The sequence below is a fragment of the Suricata suricatta genome, chromosome 15 (assembly GCF_006229205.1).
Source record: "Suricata suricatta isolate VVHF042 chromosome 15, meerkat_22Aug2017_6uvM2_HiC, whole genome shotgun sequence".
NCBI classification, from domain to species: Eukaryota; Metazoa; Chordata; class Mammalia; order Carnivora; family Herpestidae; genus Suricata; species Suricata suricatta.
In genome coordinates this window covers 38,274,660-38,298,107 of record NC_043714.1, presented here as the reverse complement: position 1 = coordinate 38,298,107, position 23,448 = coordinate 38,274,660, and the positions used below count along the sequence as shown (strand labels likewise).

The 23,448-nt window shown below is 40.8% G+C and overlaps 1 protein-coding gene and 1 long non-coding RNA gene across 3 annotated transcripts in view; one reads left to right on the top strand and one right to left on the bottom strand.

Annotated features, from left to right (window-relative positions):
* The window catches only part of CDH17 (cadherin 17), an 82,528-nt gene that overhangs the window by 38,079 nt on the left and 21,001 nt on the right, over positions 1-23,448 (top strand). For both annotated transcript variants that reach the window (XM_029923527.1, XM_029923528.1), the window contains 9 exons: positions 3,286-3,420; positions 4,335-4,473; positions 6,629-6,787; positions 6,895-7,094; positions 9,098-9,229; positions 9,537-9,687; positions 13,897-14,112; positions 17,918-17,994; positions 19,889-20,077. In XM_029923527.1, coding sequence (XP_029779387.1) covers positions 3,286-3,420; positions 4,335-4,473; positions 6,629-6,787; positions 6,895-7,094; positions 9,098-9,229; positions 9,537-9,687; positions 13,897-14,112; positions 17,918-17,994; positions 19,889-20,077 — 1,398 coding nt within the window. The remainder of the gene's footprint in view (positions 1-3,285; positions 3,421-4,334; positions 4,474-6,628; positions 6,788-6,894; positions 7,095-9,097; positions 9,230-9,536; positions 9,688-13,896; positions 14,113-17,917; positions 17,995-19,888; positions 20,078-23,448) is intronic.
* Positions 3,752-12,813, bottom strand: LOC115279021. The gene is made up of 3 exons (XR_003903161.1): positions 12,766-12,813; positions 12,090-12,190; positions 3,752-3,830 (listed from the first exon to the last, which is right to left on the bottom strand). It is a non-coding gene; the product is annotated as an uncharacterized LOC115279021 (long non-coding RNA).

The window sequence follows — 23,448 nt, the reverse complement described above, 5'->3', positions numbered from 1 at the left end:
ACCTAAGTGCTCCTTCAAATTTTCTACTTCTTCCTGTTTCAGTTTTGGTAGTTTATGTTTCTAGGAATAGATCCATTTCTTCCAGATTGACAATTTGTTGGCATATTAATTGCTCATAATATTCTTTTATTATTGTTTATATTTCTGCAGTGTTGACTGTAATCTTTCCTCTTTCATTTATTATTTGGGTCCTTTTTCTTTTTGATAAATTTGGTTAGAGGTTTATCAATTCTGTTCATTTTTTCAGAGAACCAGCTCCTGGTTTCATTGATCTGTTCTACTGTTTGTTTGGGTTTTTTTTCGATATCATTGATTTGTGCTCTAATCTTCATTATTTCCCTTTTTCTGCTGATTTTGGGCTTTATTTGCTGTTGTTTTTCAGCTCTTTGAGTTGTATGGTTAGGTTGTGTAGTTGACCTTTCTTTCTTCTTTGGGAAGGCCTGGATTGCTATAGACTTTCCTCTTAGCCTTTGCTGCTTCCAGAGGTTTTGGACTGTTGGGTTTTTATTTTCATTAGCTTCCATATACTTTTAAATTTCCTCTTTAATTTTTTGCCTAAGAAATTCTTCTTAGTAAGAATTCATTCTTTAGTAAGATGTTCTTTAACCTCCAAGTATTTGTGGTCTTTCCAAATTTTTTCTTGTGACTGATTTCAAGTTTCGTAGTGTTGTGGTGTGAAAATATGCATGGTGTGGTATAGATCTTTTTGTACTCATTGAGGGCTGATTTGTGACCTAGTATGTGATCTCTTCTCATCTATTCTGAAGAATGTTCCATGTGTACTTGGGAAGAATGTGTATTCCACTTTAGGATGAAATGTTCTGAATATATTTGTTGAATCCATCTTGTTCATGTGTCATTCAAAGCCATGGTTTCCTTGTTGATTTTCTGCTTGAATGATCTGTACATTGCTATAAATGGGGTGTTAAAGTTTCCTTCTATTATAGTATTATTTTCAATGAGTTTCTTTATGTTTGTGATAATTAATTTATATATTTGCATGTTTCCAAGTTGGAGTCATAAATACTTACAATTATTAGATCTTCTTGATGGATTGATCCCTTAATTATGACATAATGCCCTTCTTCATCTCTTGTTACAGGCTTTGTTTTAAAATCTAGTTTGTCTGATAAAATATGGTTACTCTGGCTTTCTTTTGATGTCCATTATATTTTATGTGAATTTTCTATTTTTTAATCTAATTTTAAAAATGTTTTAATATTTATTTATTTTTGAAAGAGAGAGACAGAGTGCAAGTGAGGGAGGGGCAGAGTGAGATGGAGACACAGAATTGGAAGCAAGCTTCAGGCTCTGAGCAGTCAGCACAGAGCCTGATGTGGGGCTCAAACCCATGAATCACGAGATCATGACCTGAGCTGAAGTTGGACTCCTAACTGACTGAGCCACCCAGGGATCCTGTGAAATTTCTATTCTTATGGTCTTAAAAATGCTATAAGTATCCATGAATAATTACTGATATATTCTTCACTTCTGAAAAAGTAATTAAAAGATTGTCATATAGAATTTTATGAAGTTGAAACCACTCTTAAATTGTTTTTCTTAATATTAAAATGTCTCTTAACCTTTGTCATAATGTTTAGAAGAACCAAATTACTTTTTTTTTTCTCATGTCTTTTATTTATTTATTTTGTTGAGAGACAGAGAGAGACAACGCGAGCAGGGGAGAGTCAGAGAGAGAAGGAGACACAGAATCTGAAGCAGGCTCCAGGCTCTGAGCTAGCTGTCAGCACAAAGCCTGATGCAGGGCTCGAACCCAGGAACCGTGAGATCAGGACCTGAGCTGAAGCCAGATGCTCAACCAACTGAGCCACCCAGGCGCCCCATCTTTTTTTTTTTTTTAATCTTAGCAATAAAGTTGTCCTTTTTAATGTTTCTTTTTCTAATATAATTTATTATCAAATTGGCTAACATGAAGTGTGTACAGTGTGCTCCTGGTTTTGGGGGTAGATTCCTGTGATTCATTGCTTACATACAAACGCAGTGCTCATCCCAACAAGTGCCTTCGTCACTGCCCATCACCCATTTAGAAGCTAGTAATTAGGGCATCTGGATGGCTCAGTTGGTTAAGTGTCCAACTTCAGCTCAGGTCATGATCTCACAGTTAGTGGGTTCGAGCCCCATGTCAGACTGCACTGGTGGTGCGGAGTTTGCTTGGGAATCTTTCTCTCTCCCTCTCTCTGCCCTTTACCCACTTGTGCATGCTCTCTCTCTCTCTCTCTCTCAATAAATAAATAAATAAATAAATAAATAAACCTAAGGGGCGTGTGGGTGGCTCAGTCAGTTAAGCATCCGGCTTCGGCTCAGGTCATGATCTCACGGTTTGAGGATTCAAGCCCCGTGTTGGGCTCTGTGCTGACAGCTCAGAGCCTGGAGCCTGTTTCAGATTCTGTATCTCCCTCTCTCTCTGACTCTCCCCTGCTCGTGCTGTCTCAAAAATAAATTTAAAAAACATAAAAAAATTAAAATAAATAAACTTAAATAAAAGAGGCTGGTAATGTTATAGCTTTCAGATATTCTCAGAGAAATCTCATCTAACTACAGCCACAATTTAAAGCATCAATTTGCGGGACGCCTGGGTGGCTCAGTCACTTAAGCGTCCGACTTCAGCTCAGGTCATAATCTCGTGGTTCATGGTTTGTAGGTTTGAACCCTGTGTTAGGCTCTGTGCTGACAGCTCAGAGCCTGGAGCCTGCTTTGGGTTCTGCGTCTCCCTCTCTCTCTGCCCCTCCCCCTGTCATAATCTCTCTCTGTCTCTCAAAAAATGAATAAAAGTGTTAAAAAATTTTTTATAAAAAAGCATCAATTTGCTTTTATTAATGTGTTATATTAGACATTGTTTCTTGAGGAAAATGTATTTTAAAGGTTAAATAGTTAATAGTCAAGCTAACTATTATTTACTTATTTATTTTAATGTTTATTTATTTTTGAAAGAGAGAGAGAAAGAGAAACAGAGTGCAAGTTGGGGAGGAGCAGAGAGCGAGGAAGACACAGAATCAGAAACAGGATCCAGGCTCTGAGTTGTCAATACAGAGCCTGACATGGGGCTCAAACCCATGAATCACGAGATCATGACCTGGGTCAAAGCTGGACGCCTAACCAACTGAGCCACCCAGGTGCTGCTCGAGCAAACTTTTAGAATGCACCACTTTAAAACCTCAGATATTATTTAGGGATTGTATAAATGAAAATGTTACCTTTTCTACAAATTCTACGACATTGGTTTTTCCTTACAACCTATTCTGAGTTTTGCTTTTTCCCCTTCAGTTTAAAGCCAATCCTCCTGCTGTGACTTTCAAACTTACTGGAGAGACAGATGGCATATTTCAGATACAACCAGACGGACTCTTGTATCATAACAAAGCCCTGGATAGAGAAACAAGAGCTGTTCACAAACTCCAGGTGAATTGAAATCAGACATGGGAATCCCACTCCCACCTCTCCGAGCATCCTTTGTCCTGGAAGTATCACTGGCTCCTGCGTGTCTTTCACAGAATCCGGTTACAGCTCTCTTGACATGAATGTCATACTTTGCAAACCTCATCTGTCAATGTTTTTTACCAACTACAAAGGGATACCCCTTTGGGTATGGCAAAGATACCCTCTTGCTCAGGCTTTTTAACCAGAGTAACCCAATTTAAATGCCAAGGCCCTCAGAAGGCATTACGTGCCCCCATGGCCGTGCTCAAGCACCTGGATTAAACCAAGCCAATACGTCTCTGATATTTCACTGGTATTTTCCTGTGGTTGTTGTGTGGGCTCTGGATCCATAGAGAAGGCAGCATCAGTGCTGGGATGGAGCTCCTATGGGCCTGATAAGAAGCAGAAGCAACCAATGGTCAGAGGATCTGAATAAAGAGAACTTCTCCCTCTTTGTCCTCCTTAGTTTTTCATGGTTTTTATCTGAATACCTGGGAATGGCAGAGAGCTAACTGTAGAAAAAAGAGAACAAGCAAAAGCTCTGTGTCTGGTAACTTCTACTGGCTTTGCAGGTTGACCAAAACTCTGTAAGAGGACATGGCACTTCCATAGCCTTAAGTGTCAAAGTGTTCTTATTTAATTCATTCCAACTGTTTAGAAAAGAAGCGCGTTCAGTGTCCAGTATAACCTACTGCTGGAAGAACAAAGTCATGATTAGCCAGACTTAACTGAGAGGGTCCCTGTTTTAGTAGCTCCCGATATGAGGCTTTTATGGGTATCTTTCATCCTTATAGACACATTGGCTCTTTGAGGTCTAATTTCCTTCAACTGACTTTTGAGTGTGTGATATGAAGTTCAGACTCATCAAGGTGGCTTCCTTTTCCTTTCTTCATCAGGTCTCAGCCCTGAATGCTAATGGAGCTGTAGTGGAGGGCCCAGTTCCCATCACCATAGAAGTGAAGGACATCAATGACAATCGACCCACATTTCTCCAGCAAAAGTATGAAGGCTCAGTAAGACAGAATTCTCGCCCAGGTAAAATACAGGAGTCTGGAGCTATTTATAGAAAAGAAGAAGAATATCAGGCAGAAGGGGCAGATTCGTATGGCTGACTGCTGCAGCTGTCACTCATTAAGCACTTCCTGTCATATTTAAATTTCACAACAGTCCTCTATCAGTTACTTTATTATCTCCTTTGCTCTAAGACCTGGTTTCTCAGCTTTGGCACTATTGACATCTTGGACCTGATGTTTCTCTTTTTGTCAGGGGCTATTCTGTGCACGTTAGGATGTTTAGCAGCACCCCTGCCATCTACTCACAGATGTCATTAGCAACCCCTGTCCCCAAGTTGTAACAATTAAGATGCCTTCAGACATTGCCAAATGTCACCTGGGGGGCAAAATCACTCCAGTTGAGAACTATGATTCTAGAATGAGCTTTAGAACACCTTAGAGCTGGGGCACCTGGGTGGCTCAGTTGGTTGAGCATCTGACTCCTGGTTTCAGCTCAGGTCATGATCTCATGGTTTGCAGGTTCAAGCTTGATGTTAGGTCCTGCACTGGCAGTTCATGAGCCTGCTTGTGATTCTCTCTCTCCTCCTTTCTGTCTGCCCCTCTCCCACTTGCTCTCTATCTCTCTGTCTCTCTCAAAATAAATAAATTATATATAAAAAAGAATACCTTACAGGTCTAGGACACTCAAGAATACTCTAGAAAAGTGAGCTCACTCTCTTACATTCTCCCAGAAATCTACATGCTTATGGTCTTCTGGCCCCCTTTTCTTTTTCATCTCTTACTTGCAACTCCTCATTATAGTCCATCCCTTCACTACGATTCTACCCTTCGTTTACATCAAAGCCCCTCATCAAGGCATAGCTGTGTGCTGCAAGCTTTATTGAAGATTAGGGGAGATGAAGGAGCATTATGTCATAATATGAATATGAACAAAATAAATGTGAATATTAGACTTCTGAGTTTTTATAAATCTTCTTGGCCACTTCCACCAACTCAATGTCAAGTTTCCCTCTATGTTACTTAATCTTGTCTCTCTTTCTTCACTGCCCACTTCCAGTAAGTCAGGAAGAACATTCCTTCCACTTTATTATGTGGAGCACTTTCACTCTCTGTCCCTGAGATCTCAACCAAAGATTCACTTATGAATTCTGCTAAATAATAATCTTCCAAGTTTTACCCTTTCTCTCTTCATCATCAGTAGGGTCTTCTAGATCAGTGGTCCCAAACTTTTTGGTCTCAGACCTCCTGTGTTCTTTTAAGAATTATTAATAACTCCAAAAATCTTTTGAATATGTGAGTTATATCCAGTGATGTGCTAATGATAGTTGTTAATAGTTGTCTTTCAGAGGGGAGAGCCCTGATCTATAGCATTTTCCAATTTCTGTGGTATAAATACTCCTACAATAGCTTATTTTAAGCTACCAATGGTTTTAATAATTGGTTCACAAAGTTTCTGGAAATTCAACCATTGGCTTTCAAGAGCTGGCTCCAGTATATCATGATTATCAATATTTACCATATTTGAAATTAAAAAAAATTAACTCATTGTAAGTAATCATAAACATATTTTAATAAAAATAACTATTTTCAAAAGGAATTATTAAGAATAGCTTTGTTTTAATCTTTGCACATTACTTTAATGACTGGATTAATTAACTGAAAACGATTGGATTCTCATGTCTTTTTCTGCATCCATTCTGTTGCCATATGCTGTTTTAGTTGAAGCTTATGAAGAAAAACTGGCCTCACAGATATGCAGTTGGAAAAGGGAGGAATATTGTAATGGCATTTTCAGATAACGGTGGATATTCTTTGATACTATACCAGAACTGAACAAGCGATGGTGACAATGTGACATCTGAAACTATACCAAAGCCTTTTGTTTGATGCTTCTTTATCCTAAAGTCCACCAGATTATCTTGTGTTTGACTGGATCTTTTATATGTGCATGACTCCATCAAACCTAAAATAATTTCAAAGACCCCTACAGTCCCTGGACTATTTCAAAAAACCCCATCCTAGGGGAAGGAAGCAGAGTAAAGATTTATTTCCCCACTGGTATAAATTATGGTACCTTCTCACATCCTATCTCTGCTTCTTAGAAGATAAAAGTGGCTATGATTGGTTTGGATTTCAATGAACGTATTTTTCCTCTCTGGATATGTTTGGTTAAACAGGAAAGCCTTTCATGTATGTAAATGCTACAGACCTGGATGACCCAACTACTCCCAATGGTCAGCTTTTTTATGAAATTATCATCCAGCTTCCCAAGATCAATAACGCCATGTACTTTCAGATCAACAACAAAACAGGGGCAATTTCCCTTACTCGAGAAGGTAAGTCAAGTGATGCTCTCAAAAGACTGTTTGAGTCAGGAAAAGGGACCTAGATATGTGCTACCCTTGGAGACATTTCCTTTTCTTTTCTCTCCTACTTCCCATAGGAGCTCAGGAATTGGATCCTGTTAAGAATCCTTCCTACAGTCTGGTGGTCTCAGTGAAGGACATGGGAGGCCAGACTGATCATTCCTTCAGTGACAGCACATCTGTGAATATTATGGTGAAGGAGAATATTTGGAAAGCACCAGACCCTGTGGAGATTGTAGAAAACTCAACTGATCCTCATCCCGTCAAAATCACTCAGGTAGTGCCCAGACTATGAGATTTGAATAGGAGTTGCAAATATATTTGAAAGACTGCTTCTTATTCTTGTGAGAAAATCTCTATCCAATAGACTCATCCCATCATAGACTGAGTGACAAATGTAGAACTGGCCAAGAGTAGGAGTTGAGTAGGCAATCTGTACTCTTGGAGATCACCTTCCTGCAACTCCATCTCCGATATGTGCCTCTACTCTTCATTCTAGTGTCTCCCCTCTTCCTACCTCTGTGACTGATGCTCCTACCCTTGGTCCTCTCCTACCTTAGATCCTGGAAATCCACTCTCAGGTCCACCCAGATCTGAACTTTTATGGAAGATTGGGCATTCCTTGACATAAAAACTGCAGGCTAGTGATAGAGCACTGGATTTAGAAACAGATAATGAAAACTGTATGCCATCTCCATTATTTTAATGATTGATCATGAATAACCCATTTAACTCTTCTGAGCCCCAGCTGCTCTTCAATAAAATGGGGATAACAATACCTCTCTGGTTGTTGTGAAGAGTAACTCAGCGATAGTGTCTGTGAACATGGATAAAATGTATTAATGTTATGAGTCTCAGTCTATAGTTCCCCTAAGATTTCTTTCTGAATGATGTTGTTAAGGGGTCCTGGAATGGCCCATCCCACCATATCTGTTGTCAATCTTAAAAAGATTTTTATTTGTTGAAATATTGAATTAATGAACTTAACCTTCGGGAGAAAAAAAAGAATTAAAGCAAGAGATATTCTGGTTTAACAGCTAAGAAAATGTGTCAAGACTCACAGCCATGTGAATTTCAGACTTGGGGCCTTTACTAAAGTCTTATTTATCATTTAGGTTATCCCTATAAGGACTTAGAAATGCTAAAAAGAACATACATGCTTATTTGTTCTCAGGGCTGTCAAAGTAAAGACATTTGAGGTGCTATACCTAATACCCAGGGTTGGGGAAAATGCTTTGTGTATCTTGAGACCCAGGGAGAAGAGGAGAGGGAACAGCTCAAGGAAAAGAAGTCAGACTGAATTTTTAGGACACAAAGGGAGCTCTCTTAGAACCAAGAACATGGTCTTTGGCTTGACAAGAGGGTGGTATTTAAATAGTTAACAAAGGGCAAAGGTGGTTCCTTGATACCCTTCCCAAGCTGGTCTGAGAGAATAGTTTAGTCTGGAAACCTCACATAGCTGTAAGAGCTTGGGCAAGTCACTTAAACCTTGTGCCCTAGTTTCCTCATTTATAAAATGGGTATAACAATAGTCTCTACCTGTCCACCTCATCGAGCTCTTTTAGAATTTAATGAAATAATACATAAGAGTGTTTAGAATTGTGTCTGGCCTGTGGCAAACCTTCAGTAGGTGTTATTATTAGTACTGGAATATCAGAGAGGCCAGGCTCCGTCTCTAGCAAGTTGACTGATCTTACTATTGAGTTTATTTTTTGCCAAGTTGTTTACGAACAACACTAGGAGTTGGCAATTATTCTTATCTTTGGAGTCTTTAAGACTAAATATTTAGGGGAGGAATGTGCTTTATTTATGTACTATTTGTCTTACTTAGATAATGGCATGGAGAAGGGTTTAGAGTGTCTCCTATTGCTATTATCAACGCCACTGTTGAGTTTTAGAAGCTTGCCATACATCATGGATTTGTTCTCAGATAGTACCAGCTGCAAACTGCGTTTTGTTTCTTAAACTGATGTTTAATGGATATGAAGTCTCCGTGGTCCTCCAAAAGAACAACCCACAAATTCTTTAAAGATTCACAAAGAACTGCTTTAGAGAAGAAAAACACCCTTGTGTGCTTGTATTGAGCAATATAACTTGGGAGGGGAAAAGAAAAGAAAAAAAGGCTTAATTTTGGATGAATATGAAGTAGTTCTAGGAAAACACAGATATAAAAACAAGATAGTAAGAAATTTCAGATTGAAGACCAGAAAATTGTTTATTCACTTCTAGTTCTCTTGGTCCTGATATATCTTTCCTCTCAATTCCCTTTGGGCCCTGTAGGTGCAGTGGAATGAGCCAGGTGCACAGTACCTCCTGCCTGAGAAGGAAAGGATGCCAACTTTTCCATTTTCAATTGACCAGGAAGGAGGTATTTATGTGACTCGGCCCTTGGACCGTGAAGAAAAAGATTCGGTGAGTAAGTCTGGGAGGAGTTTCATAGGCAGCAAGACAGAGTCCTGTGCCTATGGACAACTAAGTGCAGAATCTATTTTACTCAACAACAACAAGAACAACACCACCAAACTGTGTTCTGAGCTCCAGTATACTATTTCTCTCAAAGACATGAGAGCATGCCCACAGATCCAACTCATTTCACTTTTTCTTGTTTCCCAGTTCTAAGTCAATTGAAAATAAAGGGGTAAATTAAATAGCTGTTTTCTCTGCCTTTTAAAGGGGATGATGGAGGAGTCCTGTCTTAACACTGATCTTCCCGTTGTAGTATGTTTTTTATGCTGTGGCAAAGGATGAGATTGGAACTATACTTGCCTTACCATTGGAAATTCGTGTGAAAGTTAAAGACATTAATGATAATCCACCTACATGTCCATCTGCGGTGACTGTATTTGAGGTCCAGGAGAATGAAAATATAGGTAAGAAATGACAGCTGTTCCAAACTGTGTAACTGTCCACCATTTGTTACCTCTGTAATCCCTTTCTCCTTTCTACCAGGTGATGGGTGGGCAGGTAAGCCTGGTCGGGGATCAGTTGCCCATGTCTAGCACAGCAAAGAGGTTGAATGCACTTTGGATGTACATAGGTGGAGTGTTTTGACTCAAACAATATGTGGGTGGTGTTCTTAAGTTGAAGCTTTTATAACTACTACCATCACTACTACCACTATTACTACTACTACTATACTGTTACCACTATCACTATTATCATAACCGCTATGTGTGCCAGTATCCTGTATACATACATAAGGTTATCTCCTTTACAAGATTTTTCTGTATGTTCTTATTTGCCCTTTTAACAATCAAAGAAAATCTCATAAAATTTGCTAAATAATTTAAATAATCACTTACATTCGATGTCCGATACCCTACAATAAGTAAGGACTGCAAATGGAAGTTGACTTTTGACCCTTGATTCTCCCTCTCTAGGAATCAAATAATAGTTCAGGAAGTTGGTAGATGAAATTCAAGTCCTACCTGTGTTTGTCCTTTGGTTCCTGATTTGCTTTGTTTCTTTTCGCTGTGTTGAATGATATACCTAATACCCGTTAGGTATATGATAGCTTTAGTTTTGTACAGGGGACAACTACTATGATAACATTATGATTTCTGGGAGTTTTTTTAAAAGTTTATTTATTTTGAGAGAGAAAGAGAGAAAGCATGTGCATGGGAAGTGCGGAGAGAGAGGGAGAGAGAATCCCAAGCAGGCTCCCCACTGTCAGCACAGAGCCCAAGGCAGGGCTCAAACTCATGAACTGCAAGATCATGACCTGAGCTGAAACCAAGAGTTGGATGCTTAACTGACTGAGGCACCAGGTACCCCTGATTTCTGGGAGTTTTAGGACTTCCCTGGATTTGGGACAACTCTTGTCTATTACCCTGTGGTAATGAGCCCATTGATTGAACAGGCTGGCATTTCTTGAGATATTTTTATCTGTTGTTTCATGCAAGATTAGCAGTGTCTTATGACTGCCACTCCTAGGGTTTCACTGTCCTTGTAAGCAGATCCTCCCATACCTTGTGGACCTCCTCACTATTTTCTTTTGATCTCTCTACTCTTCTTGCTACATATTTTTGACACAGTGGGTGCCATTCTGGCAGCTTGATGGGCATGGCTCCTGTGGCTTATTTGCTCAATGCTCATGTTTTGTTTTTCTTGCCATCAAGAGTCCTAAATAGGTTATCTGTTGTCCCTGTGTTCTGCCCAGGTCCTTTCTTTTTCATTTATTCTAATTCTTGCTGTAGCAGAAAGGGTTAAATGATAGCTTGAAGGATTTTAGTTAATTATAAGGAAGAATCTTCCAACAGTGACAGGTGTGTAAAAATGAAGTGTATGACAATAGCCAAGAAATACTGTGGCATCACCCTTTTTGAAAACTTCCCAAATATCTGGTCTGTGATGCTGAATGAAGGTAGAGGACCTTTGAAAAACTTTCCAGATGATCACTCAAGTCTCTTTGTTTAGGGCCTAACATTTAGTGTATTAGTTGTCTATTGCTGCATAACAAATGGCCCCCAAATTTCACAATCTCAAACAAATATTTATTATATCACAGGTTCTGAGAGTCAAGGATCAGAGTGTATCTCAGTTGGGTACCATTGATTCAGAAGGGAGGCTTGGAGGTGGGGGGGCCAGGAGAGTTCGATAAATGGTGAGCAAGATGAGAGTCAATATTTTATAATCTAATCTCTAGAGTGACATCCATCACTTTACCATATTCCATTCATTAGATGCGAGTCACTAGACCCAGCCCACACTCAAGGGTGGGGGTTATACCAGGGCATCAATATGGCAGGGGTCTTTGGGAACCTAGTTTTAAAAGCTGCCTACCTTTGGAAAGAGGATAGCACTGGCTTTCTGAGACTGGTGAGGAACTCCTTATTGGTAGAATAAATTGTTCATGAGCCCAGCTGGCTATGTGCTTCTCTAAAGGTGAGAATTTATTTTGTAGCTATATTTTACAAAGGGTCAAATGGTAGACATAATGGACCAGAAATTCTTACAAATCCACACAGAATGAGTCTATTGTCTATATTTAGCTAAATAAAGATTTAATATCTTTAGTGTCTTCTGTTAGCCAAAATCTTGTAGCACTCATGTCCCCAAGTTTTATCAATGCCAATATTAATTCTGAAATCCCACTTGTTACCAAGTTCTATGTGCTCATACAGGAAATTTCACTTCTCATAAAAGCCTCACCTCCCTAAATTATTTCTGAGTGTCCCAAGAGATGCTGTATACACCTCTGAATCAGTTTGCCACCATTTGTTCCTGGCCTTTGTCATTCAGAGACATGGTTTTCCTTTTACTTTTGGCTCACCCAAAACGTTCTCTGCTCCCACTGAGTAGCACCCTCTACTGGGATTTCCCCAGTCGCTGATGTCAATAGTCCTCATGGTGCTTCTGACCACTGGAATTTTCCTTTGGGGTGAGAGAAGAACAATGTCCTCTGTGTTACACTTACTTGCTAAGACGAAAGGTCCAAGGCAGGGCTGCTCAGACCTCAAAGGATCACAGAATTTAGTAAGATACTCTTTCATTCCAACATGCAGATTTTTAAGGGCAGATGTATGTCACAAAGGTGACTTGGTTATAATGGATTCAGAAATAGCAGCTGCTACTATATTGGATAAATATTTACCAGTGCCTTGTTGATCAAAATGCCCCCCCCAAGCCCAGAAGGCATGTCTACATGTGTCTCTCTCCGTTATAGAAATAACATGCATACTTATCTACCCTCCCTGTCAAAAAAAAAATCTCCAAGTTTCCATGTAAGTCAGCCGATGCAAATTGATTGGGGAAGGGGTGAAGCTTAACTTCACAAGTGGAATGTATTCAAATTTTAGCCCCAAGGTGGAACTTTTACTGCATATTGAGAAACCCGTCCTCATTTTACAGAGCAAAATGATCCAGAACCTATTAGAACTCACTCAGACTAGAGGGAGCCATGAGTCATAGCCTCTGATTTCTGGAACTCCCTGGACTGAAACACTCACCAGAATAAAACACATGGGGCTATAAACTGCAGCAGGGTGGGGGATGTGTGCCCTGGGTTATCTTTGGGGTGGGGTCAGTCTCTGCAACTGTTGCATGAAGTTGCTTAGAAGCAAGCCACTGTTGGCTCATCCCTGCTTGGTTACACCATTTGTCTTGTTTATTAGTGTCCAAGGAGGGCTGTAACAAATGACCACAAAGTTGGTGCCTTCAAACAACTGAAATGTATTCTCTCAGAGGTCTGGAGGCTAGAAGTCTAAAATCAAGGTGCCAGCTGAGAGAATTCTTCCTTGCCTCTTCTAGCTTCTGGTGGCTCCTGGCATTCCTTGGCTGCTTATGGCATACTCTAGTCGCTGCCTCCTCCTTCACGTGGCCACTTCCTCTGTGTGTCTCTTGTGTCTTGTCTTTTTCTAATAAGAACAGCAGTCACTGGATTTAGCCTACTCTAAATTCAGGATGACTTCATCTCAAGATCCTTAACTAATTACATCTGTAAAGACGCTATTTCCAAATAAGGCCACATTTGAGGCCTCAGATGGGCATGAATTTTTGTAGGACACTATTTGTTATGGGCAGAATTGTGTCCCCCCTAAAATGCATATGGTGAAATCCTCAGTATCTCAAAGGGGAACTATTATTTAGAACGAGGTTCCTTAAAGAGTTAGTTAAGTTAAAATGCTGCCATTAGTGTGGGTGTTAATGTATTACAACTGGTATCCTTCTAAGAAGAGAAAATCTGGACTCAGACTTGTACAGAGGGATGACCATGTGAAAACTTGGAAAGATGGCCATCTAGAAACCAAGGAAAGCAGTCTTAGAAGAAAGCAACACTGCCAACACTTTGATATTAGAACTTTAGTCTTCATAAGCTGTGAGAAAATAAAGTTCTGTTGCTAAATCTACCCAATCTGTAGTACTTTGTTATGCCGGCTCTGCCTGACTAATACACTGCTCAACATACTACACTATGGAAAAAGCAAGAAGAACCAAATAAATCTAAGAACTTTAGTCTTTTACTCAAAGTTATTTGCAGCACTTTCTAGGAACCAACTTATCCAGTAAAACCATTTTTAATACAGTAGATTAAATAGATCCTGTAATGAATGGATTCCCTTTATTCCTTTTCTACACAGGTAGCAATATTGGGACTTTTATTGCCCATGACATTGATGAAGAAAATACTGCCAACAGTGTTTTAATGTACAAAATTGTGGATCAAATTCCAAAAATTCCCAAGGAAGGACTCTTCCTGATCCAATCCTACTTGGGAGTGGTCCAGTTAGCTGGGCAGTCCTTGAAGAAGCAAGACACTCCACAGTACAACTTGACAATAGAGGTGTCTGACAAAGGTTAGTATCATGTTCACTGTCAAGATTGAAAATACTGTTTCCCTACTAGTTGTGATTTGTTAGGCTCCTCTAATGCCTGGGTGTATTACAAGATGCCATTTGAGAGTTCTTCCTTCCTTTGTAAAACACACGTGGAGCGTAGAAGCAGTTGGTCCAACATGGTAAAGGCCAGAGTTACAGTTCAGGTATCAGAACCATCAAACCACAATACAAGCCTAACCCTGAATGAAGGAGAGAAGGAAAGAAGGCTTGTGGGAGTACCATAGATCATTAACAGAAAAAAGGAAAGAGAGAGAGAGAGAGAGGGAGAGAGAGAGAGAGAGAGAGAGAGAGAGAGAGAGAGAGAGAGAGAGAGAAAGAAAGAAAGAAAGAAAGAAAGAAAGAAAGAAAGAAAGAAAGAAAGAAAGAAAGAAAGAAGGAAAGGAAAGTTTGCCAAAGTCATGGGGAGTCCAAGATTAGCCACCAAAGGAGTCTATGATCTCCTCGAACATGCTGCCTTGGCATGCCTGCCTTGCTCAGTCACTGGCTGGGGCAGCCCATGGGAAGTGAGGCCCCGTTGCCAGTGTGCTGGTGGATTTCAGAGCACAGCCACAGGGCTGTGGTCAATTAAGTTCCCTGTTGTTGGAAGTCAGCAAGGCACATTTTCATGGCTGCTGTGGTCACGAACTAGCCTATTAATTGTATTATCTGATTCTCCCTTTCAGACTCCAAGGACTCTATTGTATGAAAGTGGGGGAGAAATGCACCTTGGGGAAGTTCTGTCTTCTCTCAGCTTCCAGTTGGCCATTTGACATCATCAGGAGACATTGTTCCTTACTCCCATACAATTTCAAAGCAAGTGGTTCTTAATCTTTGTTGGTCCCAAGACCCTTTGAAACTCTGATGAAAACTGCCTTCTCTAAGAAATGCACACATTCTCAGACAAGTGTGCACAGTCATACAAAAACACATGTATTCAGAGCCAGATTTATTTTAGGGGCACACACACTCCTAGGTTAAGAATCTTTCTCTGAGTTAACTAGCACCAAATCTCACATGACCAAATAGTTCAGTAACTGTTATGTCATGAGTCATAGATTGTACAGAAAAGAGAGCATTATTTCACACCAGTCTTTACCTTTCCCCCTTTATAATACAGACTTTTCTGGAAGTTAGTAATTTGGCAAATATTGAGGGCCTGATATATGTCTAGCATTATGTTAAGAGTACAACAGAAGTGAGTATAATAAATCATCCCTTCCTATGATGGATTAACAGTGTCACACCATTAGCCATCTACTCTTTCAGCAAACAGTTATTAAATACCTTGCATAAGATACCATTCAAGGTATTGAAGATACACAGGTGAATAAGACACCTCAAGGTGCATTTCCTCAAGGGGCATTTCATGGTAAAGGAGATGGACATGTGAATAAATAAATTATAAGAATCATGTACACGGTAGCCCTTGTAGGTAGGAAATGAGTGACTCATTGGTGGGAGAGGGCAGATCAGGCTTTCTGGAAGAGGTTTCACTGAGTTCAGTTTTAAGGGATGAATACAAGTTATAAAACAGTGCAAGGCTCATAGAGGAGATGAAATTCCACCTGCAAATGTATTGAGACCTGAAGCAATTTGAGGCATTAAGAGCATAAGGTGGAAATCATATTACAAATTGTCTATGTTCATGAGTACATCTATAGAAAATATGGGCTGGATCATAAAAGTATTTATACATAAATATGTGTGTATATATGTGTGTTGTCGGAATGAAACATTCAATTGTACACTACTATAGCCTAGAGACTAGGTTTGATTAACATAGTTTTACATAAAATTTAGGGCTAGGAGGCCCACTGCTGGCCCCAGTGAGGCTTATGCAGAGCAAGGAGCCAGTGAGTTCAGATCCTGAGACCACCCCTCCCTCCATCCCCCCTCCCACCCAATGTTAGCCATTCTTGTTGTCTGCAAATATTCTGGAGACTGACCCAAGCTTGAATCAGCATCTATTATTATAATTTGATTGTTATTATGTCACAAGCCCAACCTCATATCTGGTGCTTTGAACAGCATTTATGCCTGAGTGTATTTGTCAGGACCCTAGCAGCAAACAGCTCCTCAAAAGGAATAACCAAGAAGAGTTTAAAGAAGGGGTTATTTGTAAAGGTTGAAGGCAAGGTTAAGGGAAACTAGTGGGAGGTGTGAAGCACAATAGACAGCCTGCCTTCCACGGAGGTGGAGCAGGAAGGGGCGAGGAAAGGGACCCTTCCCGGAAGGAAAAAGAGCTATACTTGTGCCTATAGGAGAGGCTGCTGGCAAAGGGGAACTACCCCAGATTTCTGTCCTCCTGCCCCTCCTCCCAACCCTTGTGGGCAGCACCCAGGGTGTCCACCACGCAGTTAGTTCCTGAGGTCAACCTCTGAGGACACAGAGCAAGGTGAAGGGTGGAGAGCAGACATTAGTGTGTGACCTTGGTCAGCTTATCTAACTTCTCTATCCTGTGGTGTCCTCATTCTTGAACTCAGTGAGAATGATGCTGGTACCTACGTCATGAAATTAGTCTGAGAGGAAATGAGTCATGCTGGTAAAGCACTGAAACAGTGCCTGCTACACAGAGAGTGCTGACGCTTTGTGTGATGACAAGAACCTCAGTTCTGTTGTCGTTGACCTTTGTTTGTTCGTTCATTCATTGATTCATTCATTTATTTACTTATATTTTAGAGAGGGAGAGGAGAGAGTGCAAGTTGGGAGAAGGGCAGGGGGAGAGAAAGAATCCCAAGCAGGCTCCTCGCTCAGTGCAGAGCCTGACACGTGGCTTAATCCCATGACCCTCTGGGATCACAACTTGAGCCAAAATCAGGAGTTGGATGTTCAACTGACTGAGCCACCAGGTGCCCAGTTATCAACATTTTATAGAGAAACTAACTGAGGCACAGAGACCTTGAGTGGCACACACCATGCTCTTATACATCTGATAAGTGACAGAGTGAGATTTTAACAGTGAGACTCCAGAGGCCTGAGTCTTAGCCATCATATATAACACAGTACCTCATGGCTTAGAGCCATGATGACCCCAGCAAAGAACCTGTCCCATTGTTTCTCACTCTGGACATTTCCCTGGGGACCCCATCCCCATCTGTATTCTGTACTCATCTTGGACCTGGGTTAAACCTGCTTTCTCTGACCAGATCTTCCAATAGTCAAGCCCACCCCTCAAAGACTGTGTCATTTCCCCAGGGTTCCATGAGCTACCTCTGACCCCCTCTCACCTCCTATAGGCTGAGTAGCCAGGCTTTTTGAAGAGGGCTAACTGTACCACTTCCTCCTTCATTTGGAAGAAAGGGAACAGGCACCTGACTGTCCTACCATAGTGGACAGAGGAGAAGCAGGATGATAAGTACTGGAAGTATTCAGAGAAGGAAAGACAGCTAGCTGGCTGGGATACTCAGGGAAGGCTTCCCAGAGAGATAGTTTTACACTAGACTTTGAAGGATACATATGTTTCACTAGTTAGAAAAGACAGGTTGCTTCACAGGAAAAAAAACCAAACTCTCTTGATCAGGACAAGCCTTACCCAGGAGGGGGCATTTGGGGGTCAGGAGGAAGCCCAGAGAACTTTCTTCTAGGGCTTTCTCCAGCCTCCTCTTGGTGACCTGCTTGTGGATACAGGTGAGGAGCAGAGAATCCTGTTTCTCCAAAAACTGCATGTCAGTAGCAGAATTCTGGCTGTGGCTGTCACTCCACTTGCCAATGTTTTTCTTGCAGATTTCTAATTTTAATGCATGATTTCTAACAAAAATTTTTGTCATATGACTTTGCCTTTCAGATTTCAAAACCCTCTGCCATGTGGAGATCCATGTTATTGATATCAATGATCAGATCCCCATCTTTGAAAAATCAGATGTGAGTAGTTTTCATCTGTTTTTTCTTTACTTTGTTCATATACTTGACCCTTACTTCTGTGATAAAGGAATCATAAGTAGTTAGGAAAAATTCCAGCCTTTAAAGGCAGCTTTAGTCAGTATACTGGTAACAAACCCAGACACTGTCTTCAGTGGAAATCCTCAGGGAACAATAGCGTTCACTGTTACAGTATCTGGGAACATCTGTTTATAAACTTCTACCAAGGGCTCATTTATTTCAAGGGCTTGCTTAAAAGCTGTGACTGCAATCTTTGTCAAATGGAACAGAGTTGAATGGCTACTTGCAGTGTGTCATTATATATTTGCTACAATATATGGATTATTGCTAGGTCTCAAACCAGCATTTTTAGTCACAGATTTGATGTTTGGAATATTGGCATTTTCCACTCCTTTTGCAATGATTGGGTAAGAGAACGGAGAAGAAAAGCTAACCTCTCGGTTAAGCCCAAGAAGGACATGCTTAAGATGTTTCCAAGAATTGGAAAAATTGGGCAGAAAGAACAGGACAAAAAAGATCAATGGAGAACATCAAGAAAAATATTTCATGTACTTTGATGTGGGCTTTAAACTTGGGGGAGATTTTATCACTGCTTCCCACAAAAGGGATGTCTCTATTCTAGAGCAAAGGGCAGTCCATTTGACTAGATTGTTAGGTCATGTTTGAAGTCAGTTATGGGATAGCCCAGAGCCCTGTGATGATGATCATAAATCAAAATAGGGACAAGGCTGTGACAAAGAAAAGGAATTGATTTATGAGAGGGTGCGGGGCGGAAGAGGTGTGACTGAATATAACTTGTGTAGCCGGCACTGGGGCTACACGAGCATGGGGCAAAGAGCCTATTCCTTCTCAGTCTCCAGGAGCCCTTCCTTGTGTTGTGGTTTCCTCTGGTCCATCTAGATAGTGGGTTCGCACTGCAAATAAGAACACCCTGATTTGAGAGTTGGAAATGCAAACTGGGCTCTCAAGAGAGTGAGTGGGCTTCTGGCATTGCCCCAGTCCTCCCCTGGGCCCTGCCTATTACCATCTTTAAGATCATGATGCCCAGAGAGATGATCAGGGAGGTTTCAGTGGAGATGGTCTAAGCGAGTGAGTAAGAACACAGACTTTGGACTTGGACAAGCATGGGCTTGAGTCCCAATTCTGTGACTCACTCGCTGTGTGCTTTTGGGTGGGGTTTACCCTTCTAATCCTTTGTTTTTCTGTCAAACAGAAATGATAATATAGCTACTCAATAGAGTATTTTATTGCTTATCTTTATTGAGTATTTATCATGTGCCAGGCATTCAGGGGGGTTACATGCTGTATCTCTCTCAATCCCCATAGCAAACAGGAAGTAGGTTCTATTACTATTATTTCCATTAAACAGATGATCAACTGAGACTTAAGGAAATTAGGTGACTTGCTTCCAGTCACCTGGCTACTAAGTGGCTAGCCTAAGATTCATCTCCAGATAGTTTGACTCCAAAGGTCAGGCTCTTAACCTCTATTCCTTGGTGGATTACAGATTAACTAAAATATATGTAAAGTGCCTGCCATAATTTGGGTACTTAATACATAGTAGCTACTTATTTATATGATCACTAGTATAATAATTGCAGTAAGTAAACATACTGGATGTGAAAAGGGCAGTCTATTTTAGAGTCCTACCAGTAGCTCTGAGACCTGTTTCTCGGTGCAATGGGTATCAGTCTACAATGATGACTGAAGTAAAAATCAACTGCACCATATTTATCAATAGGAAAACATGCTTGGTAAGTATTGATACAAACCATGATGTGTGTTCACTGTGAAACCAAAGGGACAAATTTGCCCTTTGGCAATTAGGCTTGATGACAGTGGACATTCTTATTTTCTTCTCCTGTTTTTTTGTTAGTATGGAAACCTGACTCTTGCTGAAGACACAGCTGTTGGGTCCACCATCTTAACCATCTGGGCCACAGACGGCGATGAGCCATTTACCGGGAGTTCTAAAATCCTGTATCGTATACAGGGAGATGATGACGGGCCACTGGGGATTGACACAGATCCCCAAACCAACGTTGGATATGTCATAATTAAAAAGGTAGATAGCCCCTTTAATGGAATTTTTCTTTGGATAAATCAAGTTACTTTGGATGGTGCAAGGACCTATGAGCAGAGGTAATGGATTAGCAGGGACCACTAAGTCATTCTCGTCCACCTGAAAGACAGAAGCCAAGATTCTAGTTCTGCATCTGTCACTAACTCAGCAAGTAACCTTTGTGGAGGGAAGCAAGGTTGCCATATAAGATATATAAAATATAAGATAAACAATATTTTAGAGTAAGGATGTCTCATGCAATATTTGGGACATACTCATACTTTAACAACTGAATGGTTTGTTGTTTACCTTATATTTGAATTTAACTAGGTATTCTATATGTTTATTTGTTAAATCTTGGGAGTGGGGAGGTTTTGCTTAGGACTTTACTTTGCAAGTGTGGGGTATTAGACAGGATGGGCCCTGTGAGCCCTTTAGGCTGTAGACCTTCTATTCTAATGTGTCAGCCATAGATTCCTAGAAATTGGTAGATCTCCTTTCAAGGTTTAATAGACAAATTTATCCCTTCCTCCTATCCTTCCTGCCAACTCTCTACCTTCATATTTCCTTCTATAAAGACAGAGAAGTCTAGAGCCAAAGTCTAGATTACCTTAGTACCTGCTTCTTTGTACAGGATCTTCCCATCCCTTCCTCATTCTACTCCCATCCCGCACCTGACCTTTTTCTCCTTGGCTGCCTCATCTACGCTTTAGAGCACATAAATGGTTTACCAGATGACGCCATTGGAAGCAGTACTCAGTGTCATCCAGTATATTTGGAATGAGAAGGGATCAGAGAGAGTTACAGCAAAAAGGACTCTGTAGACGTGGTTGAGTGTTGAAGATTTGCAGTGCAGTGTGCTAGAGGCTGCAAAAAATGGTGCTGGAGAAAAGTTTGGGGCCAGAATAAAGGAAACGTGAAGTGATGAAAAAGACAAAATAGAACAATGTCACAGAAAATGTATAGAAGCATAGGGAAGAAGGTGCTAGCATTGAAGGGAGCCCTGGGGCAGAGTGTCAGGATTCTTTTTTTTTTTTAATTTTTTTTTTATGTTTTATTTATTTCTGATACTGAGAGAGACAGAGCATGAGAGGGAGAGGGGCAGAGAGAGAAGGAGACACAGAACTGGAAGCAGGCTCCAGGCTCTGAGCTAGCTGTCAGCACAGAGCCCAACGCGGGGCTCGAACCCACAACCGTGAGATCTGACCTGAGCCGAAGTCGGAGGCTTAACCAACTGAGCCACCCAGGTGCCCCCAGAGTGTCAGGATTCTGATCCTACTATTACCATATACTTCACTTCTGGCAAAGGGCCTCATTGGGATCGAGCAGCAAGGTTTGTGTTTGGACCCACTCAAACCATTAGCATCCTGTATCAGTCTGACATTTGGAAAAGGTGATATCATAATTCCCCTCCTCCTTTTTCATGGCTGTCTACATGGAGAAGAACCTCAGAAGGAGCAGATAAATGAAAGGATGGTTTTCAGAGTTGGCAATGGGTGCTTCAGGAAGCACACTGACAGGGACAAACAGCTCCCAGTCTGTCCAGGACCAGAGCTCTCTAGGGATCTGCAAGAAGACAGAGGCTTGTCCATCTCAGTCCGAATGATTTCCACATGTTAACATTTCTTTGTGGTGGCTTGTTGCCAACCAACTTAAGCTAATTTGACCATTTGTGGCTACTGGGTACCTTCAGGGAGATGTTGGTGACCCCGGATGGTGAGTGGTGGGTGTGAGCTGTGAGTATCCTCCCACACAACCTTGGCGTGAGGAGGAGTGTTACAAGTGAGCAGGCCTCTGACTCAAATCTTTGTCACATCCTTATTGTGTTTGTGGTTGTGCTTCAAGTGTCTGGAATGTTGCATGGTGTATAGTAGAGTTTGATAAATATTGGTTGACTAGATAAATAACTGAATTCTGCACTATATACAATTATTAACAAGCAGGCACAAAAAGAATCATACAGCTTGAGCTCTAGTCCTGTGAAGTCCCAGCTCTCTGTCCCTCAGGCACTGCGAAGACAGTATTCTTGTGAGAGGATTTTTCTGACTGTCCAAAGAAAGGGGATCCTAGACAGAACAGAACTGGAGTTCTAGAACTCTGAAGGGTATAGCTTGAGATAGTTGTGGCTCAAGGCCTGCAGTAGTTGGAGTGTGGATCTCTGACTCAGATCTTTTAAATGCTAAGCTACAACTCCCCCTAAGGTGTAGATTCTTGATTAGGATACACCAAAAGTTAGTCAATAGCCCTTAAGATATATGTATTCTGCTGGAAGCCATTTCCAAACTCACTAAGTTGAGGAAAAAACTCCTTGGGAGGTAAGTCGAGTTTGCAAGGCTTCCTGCCATCAGATGGTGACCAAAGTCTACCCCCCACTCAATTATTTTTGCTTGAGCTCCAACCCCCAAAGTGCCTTATTGGCTGGTATCAGGAGTGACTTGCTCCCTCATCCGAAAAATATGCGAATTGTACCTTGTGAAGGAACTTATAGCAATTTCTTCTTTTGTGTTTAGGGGCGCAAATATTACATTTCCTGAGAAGCCTGTTTTACTTCCCCTCAAGAAAACAGGCTGGTGATCTCTGCTCACAAAGAGCTAACCTTTGCCTTTGCTATGCTAAAATCATTGCCTTGTATTTGAATGTTGAGGATCCCTTCTTTCCCCATATGATAAGCATCTAAATCACCTACAATCAATCACTATTGATAAAGGTTATGCATGAGTCTTCTACCAACCTATATTCTGGGAAATTTGTCATCAGAAATCATTGTCTAAGGCAATTGCCATTTCTATTTTGTGTCCCATACCTTTTTCAACAAATAAAGCTGACTCTCAGGTCAGTGCAGAGATACCTGCCTGGTGAGCAGAAAGAAACTCAAGGCTCTCTCACTCCCTCTCACTGACACTGACCATCCTTCAGGGAGCTCTGGACCTGCTGGAGCTGGACTCTGGCAGTATTCACTATGATAGATATATGTATTTATACTGTTTTTAGTATTTTAAATAAATTAGACTCTGTAATATGGTTACTTGTGTATGTCTTGGGGTTCTAATTCCATATCCATTAAGCTGCTAGGGGAGAACAATTGCTTTTGAACCATTGTGTCAATCATTTTTTAATGTTTAAAACTAGTTTAACAAAGTATGGTAAAGAATACATAGCATGAAATCTACCCTTTAAAATTTCATAGTGTACCTTACCTATAGGCACACTGTTGTATAACATGTCAGGATCTCTTTCGTCTTGCACGAATGAAACCCTGCATTCCTTGAACAGGGGCTCCCCATTTCCCCAGCCCTCCAGCTCCTGGAAACCACCATTTTACTTTCCATTTCTGTAAGTTTGACTATTCCAGGTAGCTTTTTAAAGTGAAATCA